Source organism: Neomonachus schauinslandi, chromosome 13 (genome assembly GCF_002201575.2).
Source record: "Neomonachus schauinslandi chromosome 13, ASM220157v2, whole genome shotgun sequence".
NCBI lineage: Eukaryota > Metazoa > Chordata > Mammalia > Carnivora > Phocidae > Neomonachus > Neomonachus schauinslandi.
The window spans coordinates 70,969,182-70,986,480 of NC_058415.1; the positions used below are offsets into that span (position 1 = coordinate 70,969,182).

The window sequence follows — 17,299 nt, forward strand, 5'->3', positions numbered from 1 at the left end:
ATTTTGACCTAGGTTTATTTGAAATTGAATGGCAGCCTGTAAGTTTCAGGCATTCAAATTTTCTGTAATTCTTAATGACCTGGAAGTCACTGGCGATTGCCTTACCAAAAGGAAGTCTAGTTAATGTTTTTAAAAGGCAGTAAAAACGTCTTTGAGTTCATTCTAAAGATAAAAGAACACCAGTTAATGATGGTAAAAAAATAAAATAAAGATATTAGTGTTATAAATATTAATGATATTAAAGTACCAGAGTTGGACAAAGACCAGAGCTAGACAGGAAGGTCATCCAAGACCAGAAAGTGTTGACAAAGGAATAGTGGTTATTGTTGCCTATGACTGAAGAAGGAACATATATTACCTGATTGGATTAAGTCTAGAGGGGAATGTAAACAATGCAGAGTGAAGGAAACCTCTAGTTCATGGAGAACCTTCTAGTTCATGGAAAACCATGAGAATTTTTCAGCATTCTGACAGCAGTACAGAGCACATAGGGTGAATTCCCATGTTGTTCTAGGTCTCATGAACAAATCTGTAATTATGCACCTTCCTTGGAGGGATTCTGAAACGAATCCCCCAAGAATCATCCTAAGGTGGTGTTTTAACATTATGTTCTAAGATTTTCAAATCGTTTATTATGGACACAAATGAAAACGATGCCATCTTGCAGTTTTGCGTGGAAGTATGTCAATAATATGAGGCACACTATGGACTTGAGAGAGGAAGACAAACTTGACCAAGGTGTCCGTGAAATCCTTGAGGAACACTCACTAATTAACCTCACAATTTTTTTTTCAAAGGTTTTATTTATTTTTTGACAGAGAGAGAGACAGTGAGAAAGGGAACACAAGCAGGGGGAGTGGGAGAGGGAGAAACAGGCTTCCCGCGGAGCAGGAAACCCGATGTGGGGCCCGATCCCAGGACCCCAGGATCACGACCCAAGCCGAAGGCAGACGCTTAATGACTGAGCCACCCAGGCGCCCCTAAACCTCACAATTTACCACTGAATTATCTGAGATAAACCAGAGTCCTTGGGTATGAAAAAAGATATCATCCTAGAATTTGAAAATTAATTTTACTAATGTCAAATAACAAAATTACATGGGATTGGTAATTGGTGGGAAAGTAGGATTTATTTCAAAACATTAAGAAGATGTGGTTTTTCTTTTTTAACAGTAAGACTGGAACTATCACATAGAGAGCATTTTAGGAACCAGAGAGGAGCCACTCGTCACTAACTTTTCAAAGCAACCCTCACTCCTTAACCTAAGGAGTATTGTTTTGATGTAGTCCCAGAGAACAGAACTGTGCAGTCAGTGGCTTTGGTTATGGTGTTTATGCACATGCTGAATTAAGAGCCATAGTGATGGGGCACTGTAGCTGTTAAGTGGCCTTGGAAGGAATCTACTGTTTTCCAGTATTTTATTTTGGAAAACTTTTCCAAGAAGTTTCTTGTCTGCAGAATAATTGCATTACATCTGGCAGAGAATCATGTTTTCAAGAAGAATTGCTCATGCAAAGGGACCATCTTATTATAGTTGGGGACACACAAATAGTCCTATTACATTTCTGCAATAGTAGTAGTAATTCTGGTATAATTGCTATATAATCTCTTCTACTTTAGAAGATATTTGAACAGTGTCTTCAAATGATCTGAATCTTAATTTACATTGAGATTTATTAATTTTTTTAAATTTATTTGGGAGAAAGAGAGAGCATGGGAGGGGAGAGGGTCAGAGGGAGAAGCAGACTCCCCGCTGAGCAGGGAGCCTGATTCAGGACTCGATCCCTGGACTCCAGGATCATGACCCGAGCCGAAGGCAGTCGCTTAACCAACTGAGCCACCCAGGCGCCCCTACATTGAAATTTAAAAATGGGATTAGCATTTATGGAAAGTTCTCCGGACACCCAGTAAACAAAACAGAATCTGTAACATGGAGAGGTTTAGGTATGAATCACCACAGCAAAATGAATACGTGAAGAATTACCAGAGGGAAATCTCAGTTCTGAAGAACTTGTCATCGTTTCAGTTTTCCTTCCAGTGAGTTACCAATTTCTTAGGGTTCACCTCCAAAAGAGATTTATTAGTATCTAACTCTGACTTTGGTTGTCTCTTTATTCCAGAAGCCTCCCCAGCTTTCTGAGGATGATATCCGGCTAAAAAACCAGCGAGACAAAGGCAGTGCCAACCCCTCGGAGCCTGCAACCAGCTCCCTTCCCCCAGACCACAAAAACATGGAAATTGAGGTCTCTGTTGCGGAATGTAAAAGTGTTCCCGGAATCACCTGTACCCCACATTCCATGGACCACTCCTCCCCTTTCTACTCACCCCCCCACAATGGCCTCCTGGGTGATCACCATGAAGCTCTGGATAAGGATGTGGCCAGAGAGATCCGCTATCTAGACGAGGTGCTGGAGGCCAGCTGCTGTGATTCTGCTGTGGACGGAACTTACAACGGTACATCGTCCCCGGAGCCGGGTGCAGCCATCGTGGGGGGTGGCCCAAGCCCACCCGGCCACGCAGCCGTCCAGCCGGACCCCCCAGAGAGGGCAGCAGGTAGACAGGCCCCTCCTCACACTGAGCTCAATACCAGCTACTCTGAGGCCATGGCAGAGGGCGGAAAAGCCAATGGCCACTCCCCCGCCCAGCCCCGAGATCTGCTGGGGGACAGCCTGCAGGCCCCCACGAGCCCCAGCTCCTCCACCAGCTCGCGGTGCTCGGGCCGCGACGGGGAGCTCACGCTCACCACGCTGAAGAAGGCGGCCAAGTTTGAGCTGCGTGCCTTCCACGAGGACAAGAAGCCCTCCAAGCTCTTTGAGGACGACGAGAATGAGAAGGAACAGTACTGTGTCAGGAAAGTGAGGCCTTCGGAAGAGATGCTGGAGCTGGAAAAGGAAAGGAGAGAGCTCATCCGGAGTCAGGCGGTGAAAAAGAATCCTGGCATTGCGGCAAAATGGTGGAATCCTCCCCAGGCCAAAACCACGGAGGAGCAGCTGGACGAGGAGTCTTTGGAGTCGCACAAGAAGTACCAGGAGCGCAAGGAGAGAAGAGCGCAGCGGGAGCAGGGGCCGACGCCGCGGCAGCCCCTCCCCCCGCAGCTGTGCGCGGCCCCTGCCGCCACGAGCGAGCACGCCGTCGCGAGCGAGCACGCAAAGGAGGACATCGTCACCGAGCAGATAGACTTCTCCGCCGCGCGCAAGCAGTTCCAGCTCATGGAGAGTTCCAGGCCAACAGTGGCCAAGGGCCAGAGTACACCCAGGCTCTTCTCTATCAAGCCCTTTTACAGGCCTCTAGGGTCAATCAACTCAGACAAGCCACCAACCATCTCGAGACCAGCTTCCATTGGGGGGCCACCGGAAGACGGGGGTGCATCAGCAGCCAAGGGGCAGAAAGCCAGCTGTGCCCTGGAGAGCCAGTCTTCGGGGGGAAGCCAGGGCAGCACGGCTCCTCAGGGGAAGGAAGGGCCCTACAATGAGACTTCCAAACGCGGGCCCTTATCCAAACTGTGGGCAGAGGACGGGGAGTTTACCAGTGCCCGGGCCGTCCTCACTGTGGTCAAGGATGACGACCCTGGGATCTTGGATCAGTTTTCCAGGTCAGTCAATGTCTCTCTGACCCAAGAGGAGCTTGACTCTGGTTTGGATGAACTGTCAGTGAGGTCCCAGGATACCACTGTCCTGGAGACCCTGTCCAATGATTTTAGCATGGACAACATCAGTGACAGCGGGGCATCCAATGAGACCACCAATGCCCTCCAGGAAAACTCACTGGCCGATTTTTCTCTGCCCCAGACTCCGCAAACTGACAACCCTTCCGAGGGCCGGGGAGAAGGCGTCTCCAAGTCATTTAGTGATCACGGTTTCTATTCCCCTTCGTCCACACTGGGAGACTCGCCCTCGGTTGATGACCCCTTGGAATATCAGGCTGGTCTCCTGGTGCAGAATGCCATTCAACAAGCCATAGCCGAGCAAGTGGATAGAGCCGTGTCCGAAACCAGCCAGGGTGGGACAGAGCAGCAGGGACCTGGAGCAACTCTAGAGGAAGCCGGAACTGGGGCTCCCGGCTCAGAGAAGCCTCAGAGCACGTTTGAGCCACCCCAGGTGTCCTCTCCTGTTCAGGAGAAAAGGGAGGTGTTACCAAAGATTCTGCCTGCCGAAGACAGGGCACTCAGGGAAAGGGGGCCCTCCCCGCCAACGCCTGCAGTGCAGCCCAGTGGCCCGGTAAACATGGAGGAGACCAGGCCCGAAGGGAGCTATTTCAGCAAGTACTCGGAGGCAGCTGAGCTGAGAAGCACAGCCTCGCTCCTGGCCACTCAGGAGTCCGATGTGATGGTTGGGCCCTTCAAGCTGAGGTCCAGGAAGCAGCGGACTTTGTCCATGATCGAGGAAGAGATCCGAGCAGCCCAGGAAAGGGAAGAGGAGCTGAAGAGGCAGAGACAAGTCTTGCAGAGTACCCAGAGCCCCAGGGCAAAGAACGCCCCGTCGCTGCCCTCCCGAACATCATGCTACAAAACTGCGCCAGGTAAGCCAAGCGCGCGCCACAGACAGATGCTGTGGACAGAAAGGATGACTCCAGCTTACGTGAGTCTTTATGGAGCCTGCTCTGTGTGTGGCTAGGATTAGAGGCAGGGGGCGGGGGGCGGGCACTGGCAACGAGGGTTTTCGCGTCCATCCAGGGACAGACAACTGAGGTCCAAATGTCCCCTAGAAGAACCGTGGGCCTGGATGGTGTGCCATTTCCCTGAGGGTATAATTGCTTCTTCCTCGTTGTTCTGCTCTGGGTTTGCTTTAGTAGAGAATTGTTCTCTTCTGTTTGAAAGGGCTGCCTCTGGCTGAGGGAGGGGCCGTGTGTGGCGTGGACCCTGGCAGAGTGAGCCTGCATGTGGACTGGCTTGGACCCTTAGTATCTGTGGTTAAATCAAACCCATCTGATTTGGGGGATGTGCTCTGCTAACCCCTTCTAAATACGAGATCCCTTTCTAACAATGACAGTCATGACCTGGTGCAGATTGACCCATAGAAGATGTTTTTGTCCCTCTTCTGTATGATTGGATTTGTCTTCCTTTTAGTCATCACAATGCAATTGCTTTGGAATCAGGGGTGGTCTCATTCATTCTTGCCCTATGACACATTTGGAGAAATTGACTACTTTAGTCCCTTCCCATTGCCTGGGCAGTCCCTTTCTTGAATGCTTTGTATAAATGGTTGATGTTAATTATGGTGGTAATTAATGTTGCTACCATTATGGATTAACAGTGTGACCAGTTGTTTTCATTTCCCATTTGGATATGATGGCAGTCTGAGCGCCACACATCCTAATGTGGAGAAGTGCTGCTCGAAGTGTGGTCTGGGCTAGTCCATGGACTGTTTGTTCCAGGTCCACACTGAGAATCAGTACAGACATTGAGAGCAAGCATTTGACAATTCTTGTTGCAGTTTGATATTGTCCTCAAATCCAAGTGTGGAATTTTGTGTTTTTTAAAAGTATTGGTTCATGACGGACTGAGGGGAAAACTTCTTTCACTGGAAACCGTCTAAAAAGCATTATCCTAACATATAATTGCTGGCGTTTGACTTGGTTTACCCAGATCTTAATCCCATCTTGACACTTGGCTTCCATCAAATCTACAGTGACTCAGGGTAATTCTTTTGATTATAAATATTTAGATTTAAAATAATCTCAACCTAAAGAAAAGTTCCCAGGTATAGTACAAATATCTTTTATTCTGAACCATTTGAGAGTAAATTGCCAACATGATGCTCCATCATGCCCAATTTTACGGAATGTCCCTCAGTTTGGGTTTGTCTATGCTTTCACATGAGTACATTTAGGTTATGCATCTTTGGTAGGAATACCACAAAAATATTGCTATATTCTTCTCACTATATCCAATCAGGTGTCCCTTACAGGGACAGATACTGACTTTTTTCACATGATATTAATTTTGATCACTTGTTTGAGGGAATGTCTGACAGGCTTTTACAGTAAAATTATTGTGTCCTTTGTAAGTAATAAATATTCTCTGGGGAGTTATTTTGGTACTATGTAATCTTTATCCCACTCCTCATCAAACTTTATTCATTTATCTGTTTATGTCCGTGTAGTCTTGTGGATTCCTATTATATTCAATGGGTTATAATCCATTTCTATTATTTTTATTCTTAATTTGTTTAGATATAGCTTATGGGAGCCCTTTCAAGCTAACTTCAGCGTCCTTTTGACATGTCCTCATTATTCTCTGGGCATGTCCTCACTTTCTGACACCACAAGATGTTCCAGTCTCATCTCATACTTTCCTAACCCTGAAATCAGCCATTTCTTCAAACAGCACTAATTCCTTTTAGTGGAGAATGGAATTTAGAAACCAAAATCTGGGAGCTTGGTGTGCTCATTGTTATTGGATCGTCACTGCTCCCAGGCACTCTCAACAAACAGAATTAGAGAATATACACAGATTCCATCTGTCTGTCTATCTATCCATCTACCTACCTACCTATCTTGAAAACCATGAGCTTACCTTGATACCTTTAATTCTAATCTAGTACCACGGGGTTCATATTCTCTCTGTATTTGTAACCTTCCTAACAACAAAATACCTCTTTCCTACTACCTTCAATATATTTATTATTTGATCAATCCCTTCCTCACCTTATGTAACCAATCTCCTATTTTCCTTACCCATCTTTGGCTCCAGTACCATGTGCTGGATCACCACTCTTCCCCACCCACCCTGCTGTGGCTCCAGCACACTGTGGTCCTGTGATCACTGACTCCTCCCACCCCCACTTCAGATACCATCTTGTTGAGCCCCTCCCTAATGGCTTTTGGACTGAATTGTTCATGAAAAAAAGAAAGCGAGGAGAAAGAGGAAAAGCATGGTGACTTTCTTGATATGATTTTTAATTCCTGTATGTCACAGGGCAATGGCCAGCTGGGTGAGGCAAAGAAAACTCTGAAGGGCATTTTGTGTGTGGGTGTGCTTTATAGAGACTGGTTGGCTTTGCCCAAAGATCCTTAGTTGTCCAGTTCACTTTAAATTCTTGTGGGCTAGCTTGGCACAGAGATGCCAGTGGACATTCTATATAGTATCCTAGAAAAAGCTTTCATACCACTTGAATTCAGCCCAGTCTAAGGAGCCTACTTGACAAGTTAATGACTCTAAAAGGCCTGCATAGGAACTCAAAGTCTAATGGAGGAAGTTTCTTCAGGCATCTTAGCAACTTCTGCTCACATGGAAGGTAGATACCATGGCTCTCCTACCAGTTATAGCTGGCCCTACATGCCTAAGCCTCCCTTTACATTATTTCATTATAAAACCTTCCTTAAAGTGCACATGCTCAGTGAGTATTTTCAGTTTTCTTTACTCTACCTCTTAATTGAAACTCCCACTGTATTGCTCCCCTCCTTTATTTCTAGCATGTGAACAAAAATAAAACATTTCAACACTTTCCCCTATTCCCTGACCTGCTGTGGTCTCTCGGGCTTCCCCACCAGGCTTAAAATAAGACAGGGTTCTGTGTTTGCCCTCAGCATCCCAGCAGCCCAGGCCTGATCTTCCCAGCACTTCCCTCTATGCTAATGCTAATATCCTCCCCCATACCCCCTCCCAGAGGATTGATTCTGCACGGTAATTCATCCAGGCAAGTCTGTGTACTGCAGTGGTCTAACTGTTGTGCTGAACGTAGTCATGATAATGACGCTTGTGCACCTCGTTCCTTCATGTTTATCTCTAGAACATTTAAAGTAGGTGGCAGGGCTTCCCAGAATTACAACATGGATTGGGGGAAAAAAAAAAAACTGAATACAAAATGTAATTTTCTTTCTATCCATGCCTGGAAATGTTTGGTGAATTGCTTGGCTAGCCAGCCTCCAAGTTCGTAATCAGGGAGGAGGCTGACACATCACTCTGAGCAGCCAAACTGGACGATTCATAGCCAGGGTTGAAACTACTTGCTCCAACTTTGGTTTTGTGAATGGAGATGCTGCTAAGTTCCTACTGCAATACTCCACATCTCCCACCAGAAGGGGGGATTCAGCCTGTTTGTTGCATGACTCAGGTTGGTGATTCGATATTAGGTGATGAAAAATACAATTTTTAACTTCTCCTCTGGTGGAGATCATGCTGGAAACATGCTGGAATCCTAAAACCTAAGGGAAGTAGAATCCACTGAGAGCCAAGATGTCACAGGGAAACACAAATCTGCTGATTCTCCCAACCATTCCCCCGGTGTTGAAAAGACAACTTGTTTTTGCTTTTAGTTTCCTTGCATTTCAAAGATGAGGACGAGATTTTTAAAAGGATGCTGTCATTCTCAAAAGCAAGGTATTAGGAAAATTATTTTGGAAATTTTATCTTGTTGGCTCTTATGTGATTTTAAAGGAAGAAGTTTCACTTAAATAGGGTCTGTGTGACTTTTGCTCATACAGGGGTGAGCAAGGCAGATGCAGTTCCTGCCCTCAGGGAACTTACAGTTCAATGAGAGAAACAACATCAGACAAAGATGGCAATTTCATGGCAGAGAAGCATGAAAACTTACAGGAGCCCACATCAAGGAAGATCACCTCATTGGGGGTATACGTGAAGTCTTCCTTTCTTAGGATACTACCATCCAACTTTTGAACTGAAGGAGTAGAAGTTGGGTTTGGGGGTGGGGGGCAATTGTTTCTTGAGAAGGGAGGACACCTAAAGAGGCCCAAAAGGAAGAGAGAACTTATGTTTGAGGTACTTAAATTAGGTTAGGGTGGGTTAAAGGAAGAGATTTAAAACAAAATGAAAGAAAGTTGGTTTGGAGCCAGACAATGAAGAGCTGCTTTAATGGGTCCATTCCACCAGCTTTTATTGAGCTCTTCCTGTGTACAAGAACTTCTGACGGCATGTTGCCATCTTGACAAAGGCCGTGTGCCGTGTGAGAGGCCATATTCCCAAGAGTGCACACATGTGTGCCTTCTGTTGATAGTACTCAAAAATAGAGAAGAAAGGAGGCATTCCAGCAGGTGCCCTAGCCTAACTTGAAGGTGCAACCTGCTACACGGATGCAGACACCCTTGAGGATCAAGTTTGGGAGGAAAACTCAAACTTTTGATTGAAGTTATGATTTAGATCTTCTCAAATGTCTTTTCATATTAAAGCTGTCAACAGACGGTTCTCACTTTAGTGCTTGTTGTCTATTATTAGACATCCTGGTTTCACTTCCAGGTTCTAGGCATGTCAGAGAAACCCCGCTAGTTAGGTGATGATTACTTTAGTTTTTAAAAATAGTTTCCGTTTTCATGCCAGATGTTGAACTGATCTACCAAGTCAGATAATTTGCCCAGTGAGACGTTATGGGGAGTGGTAAAGCAGAAGGTGTGGATATTGAGTTCCATAACTTGGAGCGTCTGTTCATATCTTTTAATATGTGGAAAGATGTGATAGCTATACATCTTATAAAGATAAAATTTCCAAGGAGTTTCAACTTCTACTGTCAGTTTGAATTAAGATTGCGGATGAGGTGACCATTACGTTATTATAAAGATTAGTGATGGGGTCTTTTTTCTTTTCACTTCATTATCTTCAAATATCACAAAGTCCTGGACAGGAGAAAATATTTATGTCAGCACAATATTCATGAAGGAGAGCTTGATGGCTTATTCCATGCAAAATTAGAGCTGGATGAGGCCAAGTCTCACTTGAGATGCCCTCAGTGCTCCACAAAAGACCTTGTCTTAGCAACTGGTGGAAAGATTCTGTCACAGGCCCATGTGAGAGAAGGCTCTCCTTCAGGGGTATACAGTGCTTCCCTTTCCTGCAGGTAGGCACAGATTGTACAAGCTACAGGGGTCCAGCTGGCCTTGTGAAAGTACTAAGGCTTAATGTGGAACATCTTGCAGAGCGTTATGTCTACTACCATATTTCTCTGAACATTCTCTGGTGACACAAGCCTAGTATCATGATTCCTACGGGTTACCAAGACCTTAAAGAGTGTACCACACTAGTTATTTCACACACATTTTCTCATTTTTCATTTGCTCATTTAATCCTCCTGTCAATCTTCTAAGATGTAATACAAATTACCCGAGGCCAGAAATATTCAGAATTTTTCTGATTTCAGAAAAGCCATAAAGTGTATAAACTGTTATTTAGAAAAGCAATACAAGGCATATACTATTACTTAACCCACCCAGTTGGGGTCTGGAGCAACCCCCTATCAAGAAATTAGATTTCTTCTATAAAACTTAGGAAGACTTAGTTACATTAAGTAGGATAAATAAAGCCTAAGAAGAGCCTCATGCCAGATCTTGTCAGGCTTTGTTGCCAAATAGGTTATGGCTTGGTTTTCAGAGCTTTGTTTGGATTTTGAAACTAGACATAAGAGATCATGGACCTATAATATTATTCCCTCTTCAAAGAATTAATACCAGCGTCCAGAGAGATTAAGTAACCTGCCTGAGGTCACTCAGCCAGGAAGTGGCAGAGCCACGTTCAAACTCAGGCTCATTTGATTCCGAAGTCCGTATTCTTTCTATACCCTTTCTTGTCCTCTGCAGAGCCTGCCCCTCTGCCCTGGAGGTCTACAAGGTGTGTAGTAACAGCTCCGCTCTCCAACCGACAGTGATTGAGCTCAGTCTCCTCCCACCTTCTCCCAGTATCAGACCTGACCCCTGCATTGTCTTGGGTCCTTCCTGTCCCCTGCTTTTTGGAACCATTATAGCTCTGAAATCCTCTGCTCACCGTGGTCTGGGTGAATGCGTTTGCTACCAGAGGCCATGAGACAGTGCTGCCCTAGTGACCCCGAGTGGTTCCAGAACTTAACGCCAATGCTCCAAATTACAATAGGCAAAATTGCTGGTGCTGTTCAAAGAGCTGAGCAGATGGCAGAGGGGACGAGCATAGTCTGTGTCAGCTGTCTAGCCTGATGGTTCCCGTGAGTTCTTGCTGAAAGTTCATTCCCAAAAAGAAACACAATCATCCATTCCAGAAACAGGCCCATTCCCTGAAATCTTTGGAAGAATTGGGTACTCAAAGAATCAGTTTCTTAGTTTGAGGACGAGCAGGAATAAGTGTTCATTCCATTAACCAAACATGTTTGGTGGAGTGGGGCCAAAGCCAGCTGTGTTTATTGGTGGTTGTTGAGCACTGTGACTGCTTTCTGCTGTTCTCGTTTGCTCAAGTTTGATCCTTTGCCTTGGACCAAAAGCTCCCTGTGTTTTTACTTCATCTGAATCCAGCAAATATGTTCACCCTTTTAAAGATTTTTTATTATTTATTTATTTATTTAGAGCACACAGGTGGGGGAGGGACAGAGGGCGAGAGAGAGAATCTCAAGCAGTCTCCATGCTAAGTGCAGAGCCCGACATGGGGGGCTCTGTCTCATGACCCTGAGATCATGACCTGAGCTGAGATCAAGAGTCGGGCGCTTCACTGACTGGGCCACTCAGGTGCCCCAAGTATGTTCATTTTTAAAAAGGCATGCCATTTGGGAAGGAATGGTCAAGAAAAGGCTAGATTGAAGGAGTGTTTGGCAAGGGGCGAGCGTATGTGATGAAAAGCAGGGCTTTTCAAATTACAGAATTCAAAGTTCTTTTTTGGACATTCTCCTTCAGGGTTTGAAAAGAACACCTGCCATGGTTAAACCTGTCAGCCTCGCTCCTGAGAAGATAGGGACTCCCGTCTTCCTTCCATGCAAAGTCTATGGGGTATGGCTTCTGGGAAGAACTTTAGAAAGGGCACTACATTTCCATGAGTATAGTTCCCTTCTGTAAGCACGTTCTGCTGTCACTGCTCTTTGTGCTGGTCTTCTGACATATCCAGAGTGTCTGGGTTGCCTCTCGAGGTGCCCTAGCCTTTCTGGGGCCACCTCATGGTGCCCTTGCTGCTTACCTTTGACCCCAATGGGTGGCTGCTCCATGATCCAAGTTAGGAGAGCGGCTTCCAAAAACTCAAGACTCCACCGCATGCCAAAAGAGATGTCATCTTGAGCTGAGAAGGAAAAGATGAATCAAAGGACCTAATTCTTATAAGATCCCTGCTCTACCCCTGGTAAGAAATATGAGCTAATCAAAGCCAGGCATGGGAGCAGGATGTCCCCTGTGATTGCTGGAGTCCGGTCAGGATATGACTACGTCTCTTACCAGCCATCATGACTTGCTGTTACTTCCCACAGGAGACTGGTATTTCGGATCCATTTGATCTTTGTGAATAAGCTACTCCTTAAGGGGTGATCAACTAGGGGTGGTGGTGGGGAGTGTGTAAGACATGCCATTCAAGCACCAAAGAATACATACTGTATTTCATGTCATGATATTTTATTTCTCATGACTTTCCCTGTAAACTTCAAAGGTTTCCCAAAACCTGTGTGCGTCTGACCTCACAGGTATTTCCAGCCTGTCTTTACTTCTCAAATATAAATTCATACCTTCTAGAAAAAAAACTAGTCAAGGGAAAATAGGTGCCTACATGTGACCATCACTTCTCTGGATTTATAGCTAAAGTTCAAATCCTGATTCCCCTGCTTGCTAACTGTGTGACCAACTTACTTCACCTCTGTAAACCTCCGTTTCCTCGCCAGTAAAATGGGAATAAGCTAGTACCAACCTCAACAATAAATTAGAACCGTGCCCAGGACACAGAAGGCTCCCCCAAAGAGTTACTGTTTTGTGGTTATTATAGTTACTGTTATGTTTTAAGAAAAGGCCTAGAAAACCTTACAGAATTACTTATGAGGTTGCTCTTCTATAGCTACTGTGAACCTAAAATAAATGTCAAAACATGCATTATAAAATCTCTTTCTATTCCCAGCTGGTGTTATTTTCATGTTTACTTCATTAAAACTAAAGCCTCGCTTATAAAATCTGAGTTCAGGAATTAGTTTTCCATAGTCAGCTGTGATTTCAAAAAACAAAGTGTGTTAGATAACAATCAAATGGCAAGTTCATAAAAATGTTTCCTTTTTTCTTTCCCTTTGTTGGGGGGAGGGGTGGTAATTGTCACACAGTCGGACCCACCATGTTTGTGGAAATGCTTTCAGCAAAGAAAAGATCTTGGTGGGGGAATTGCTACTTGCCATGATTTTCATTCTTCCTGTTTTAACTAAATTTTTTGCTTTTTTGGTCTTAAACTCTGCTTCCCCTAGAGAAGCAGAGTTCTTTCCTTCTAGAGGTTTTACCTTCCAGTCCTGTTCATAGGGGAATACCCCATATCAGCAACTCATCTAACACCCCGACCTTTAAGGAATAATATTTGGAAATTTCTCAGGCTTGTTTCGCCAGGCAGGGCTATTTCTCATGTCTGAGCTAGGCTTATGATCGGAAAATTCGTGTCATTGCATTTTCCCACTGCTGCAGCCTTCAGAAAAAGAGATGAAAGGATCAGGGACCAGCTCTTGGTATGTGGGTCACAGCGGAACCCCACAAGCACCTGTGCTCTGGATCTGACAGGCAGGATATTCCTTTTTACTGGGAGGAAATGAAATTGAAAATACAAGTCTGTGGGGGCACCTGGGTGGCTCAGATGGTTAAGCGTCTGCCTTCAGCTCAGGTCATGATCCCAGCATCCTGGGATCGAGCCCCGCATCGGGCTCCCTGCTCAACGGGGAGCCTGCTTCTCCCTCTCCCTCTGCCTCTCTCCCTACTCATGCTCTCTCTCTCTGTCTCTCTGTATCTCTGTGTCTCAAATGAATAAATAAAATCTTAAAAAAAAAAAAAAAGAAAATACAAGTCTGTGAGCTCATTTCTTTCTGGGGACTTGTGAGTTGACTCTTAGATGTTTGCAATCTTATCCCCATGCTGCGTGAAGAAAGGAGGTCATTGAAGGAGGCCTGGCCAAGGCATGGCATCTGGTGGGCGTCTTTGTTCGGTTCAGTTCGGTTTTTAAGTAAGAGTGGGTGACGGCTTTTTCTTTTCTTTTGAGAAACGTAGAAACAAAGCATCTTTTTTTTTTTTTTTAAAGATTTTATTTATTTGATAGAGGGAGACACAGCGAGGGGGGGAACACAGGCGGGGGGGGGGGGGGCGGTGAGAGAGGGAGAAGCAGGCTTCCCGTGGAGGAGGGAGCCTGATGTGGGGCTCGATCCCAGAGCCCTGGGATCATGACCCGAGCCTAAGGCAGACGCTTAACGACTGAGCCACCCAGGTGCCCCCGAAACAAAGCATCTTTGATTTAAGAACTCCGACACAGTAGATATGGAATATAATAATCACCCAAATCATAGTGTTCGGTCCAAATAATTTTCTGAACTTTTAGAACCCATGTTCTTGGCCTGTTAGAAGTTAGCCTTGTCCTACAGAAGGAGGATTTGGGCTCTCAGGGGTGCTGACAGCTGTGTGTTCCCAGGACGTGCGCCCCTTGCTCGGGTTCCTGGTTCTTCTGTCTGCAGCCCCCGGGCAGCACAGCCCATCACAGATGCCCAAGGGAAATCCTTCTTGCCTGGAAAATCCAAAAGTGCAGCCAAGGCATGGCTTTCTGTCTCCCAGCCAGAAACTGGTTTAACGATTTATAATAATAGTTATTTATAATAATAGTTTCTTTATGAAACAGAAACAGGAAACACAAAGTCAAGTTTTTTAGTCTTCTACTCATGACGGGACACAGCATTTACTAATTTGGAGTGAGATGTAGCTGCCCCCTCTGCTCCTTAGTCCACCTTGCAGACCTACAGCCTTCGAGTACGGCTGTAGGTCAGAGGCCCTGCAAACGTGTCAGCTGGAAAGGCTTGTGGATTGCCTCGTCCATGGAGGTTAAAGCAGGCAGCTTTATCTACTTTTCTCAGCATGGCTGATAATATCTAAAAGATTTTTTTTCTGTTTTTATATTTTTAAATTAATTCATGCTTATTGTAGGAAAAAAAAAAAGAAAACAAGGAATAAAGATAAAAATAAAAGTGACTCATAATCCTAACTGCTACCTGCCTAGTTTTCCGCATGCACATACGTGCACGGAAGATAATATTGGGTTTATATTTGTATTAACTTCCTATCGCTGCTGTGACAAATCACCATAAGTATAGGGGCTTTAAACAATACAAATTTAGTATCTTACAGTTCTGGAGGTCAGAAACTCGCAGTGTCAGCTATGGATTGAATTGTGTTCCCCCCTAAAATTCGTAGGTTGAGCCCTAACCCCCAGTGGAGATGAGCACTTTATAAGAGGTAATTAGTGTTAGATGAGGTCAGGAGGGTGTGGGGCCCTCATGATGGAATTAGTGCCCTTCTAGGAAGACACCGGAGAGCTCGCTCTCTGTCTCGGCCACGGGAGGACACCGTGAGAGGCGGCCATCTGCAAAATAGGAAGACCGTTCTCGCCAGAACCTGACCACGCTGGCACCCTGATTTTAGACTCCCAGCCTCCAGAACTGTGAAAAAATAAACTTCTGTTGGGTCAGTCACCCAGTCCATGGTACTTTGTTATGGCTCCTCAAGCAGACTGAGATAGTGTCTGTCTGGGCTAAAACCAGTGCGTTTGTAGGGCTCTGTTCCTTCCAGCGGCTCTTTCGGACTCCTTCCCTTTTCCACTTCTAGAGGCTGCCTGCATTTCTGGGCTTGTGGCCCCTTCCGCCATCTCCACAGCCAGCAGTGGAGTGCCTTCAGTTCTCTCTTTCTCTCTCGGAGCCTCCTGCTTCCCTCTTATAAGGACCCGTGTGGTTACATCAAGCCCAACTGGATAATGCAGGATCGTCCTCCCCACTCAGAGTCCTTGACTTCATCACACCTGCAAAGTCCTTTTTGCCATGAAGGCAACATCTTCGCAGGTTTTAGGGATTAGGGTGTGGCCGTCCTTGTGGAGGCTATTATTCTGCTATCACAGGTCTGTTCATCTTACACGGAGGACAGTTTTGCCAGATGTCACGCATGCACTTTTGCTTTCTTTCACACAGCTAGGATTTGAACCCTGGCAATCTGGCTCCAGAGCCTGTACTCTTCTTAGACCCCAGCAATAGATCTGCTTTTGCAGCCTGCTGGGTTTTTTTTTTCTTAAAGTATTTTGAGTATTTTCCCATGACCTTAACTAGTCCTCTAAATTTGAGAGACTAAAAAACATGATTTGTGATAACTAAATAATACCTCATTATCTGAGTAAGTCAAAACTAATTTAATCATTCTCCTGTGGTCAGATATCTTTGTTGTTTCCACCTGTGTCGTTATACAAAGACACGTGGTAAAAATGCTTGTACATAAGCTTTGTGCCTATACTTAATTATTAGCTGAACTTGTGGGAGCTGGTTAAGCTAACTGGTATACACTAGAGAACAGCATTTCATAAACTGTTTTCCTTGAGATATTAATAGGGATTTTATGAAATGAGGTTCTCTGGTTAAATGAATTTGAGAAATATTACCCACCCATCCTTGAATTGGTGATTCACAATCACAGTAGCACTAAAACCTTGGAGAGGTCCTCTGGTAAAGAAACCCATCTCATTTTATTTTTAAAGCTTTCTTTAACCAAATGTTTACCAATGACTATTTGTTAGCAGCTAATACTACCTTACAAAGCTAAGCCAATAGGACACAATTTTAGAAAAAGCTCTGGAATCGTCCCACCCAAATGAAGTTGCTTACCTTCAAACACCTTTAAGAGCTTATTAAGTCTAAAATTACTCTAGATGAGTATCTAACCAAAGAATATGAAAACCTAATTCAAAAAGATATATGCACCCCTATGTTTATTGCAGCATTATTTACAATGGCCAAACTATGGAAGTAACCCAAGTGTCCACTGATAGATGAATGAATAAAGAAGACACACACACACACACACACACACACACACACACAGAGGAATATTACTCAGCCATCAAAAAGAATGAAATCTTGACATTTGCAACAACATGGATGGATCTGGAAGGTATAATGCTAAGTGAAATAAGTCAGTTAGAGGAAGACAAATACCATATGAGTTCACTCATTTGTGGAATTTAAGGAACAAAGGAAATAAGAAACAAACAAAAAAACCCAGTCTTAACTATAGAGAACAATCTAATGGTCACCAGAGGGGAGGTGGGTAGGGGGGGGTGGGTGAAATAGGTGATGGGGATTAAGAGTACATTTATCTTGATGAGCACTGAGTAACTGTATAGAATTGTTGGATGACTAGATTGTACACCTGAAACAAATATAACACTGTGTGTTAACTATGCTGGAATTGTAAAAAATGAATTAAAAAAAATAATAACTAATCAATAAATAAAGTTACTCTAGATGGAATAGTTTGAACAAAATCGTGTTTATGAAGGAAACTTGAAAATGTCTCCTACCCTCCACTGAGAATTCCCACCTAGTTTTATTCTGTTGGTTCCTTATATCAGATGTGCTAGAACTCACATTG

The 17,299-nt window shown here is 44.6% G+C and overlaps 1 protein-coding gene across 2 annotated transcripts in view; it reads left to right on the forward strand.

Annotated features, from left to right (window-relative positions):
* Nucleotides 1-17,299, forward strand: part of LOC110581408 (A-kinase anchor protein 2) — a 104,987-nt gene that overhangs the window by 69,260 nt on the left and 18,428 nt on the right. Inside the window, exon 2 of one of the 2 annotated variants that reach the window (XM_021691249.2) lies at nucleotides 2,122-4,519. In XM_021691249.2, the coding sequence (XP_021546924.1) occupies nucleotides 2,233-4,519 (2,287 nt within the window). In that variant the 5' untranslated portion in view covers nucleotides 2,122-2,232. Of the gene's footprint in view, nucleotides 1-2,121; nucleotides 4,520-17,299 lie in introns of those variants that run through there. The other variant, XR_006541127.1, reaches the window with a different exon arrangement.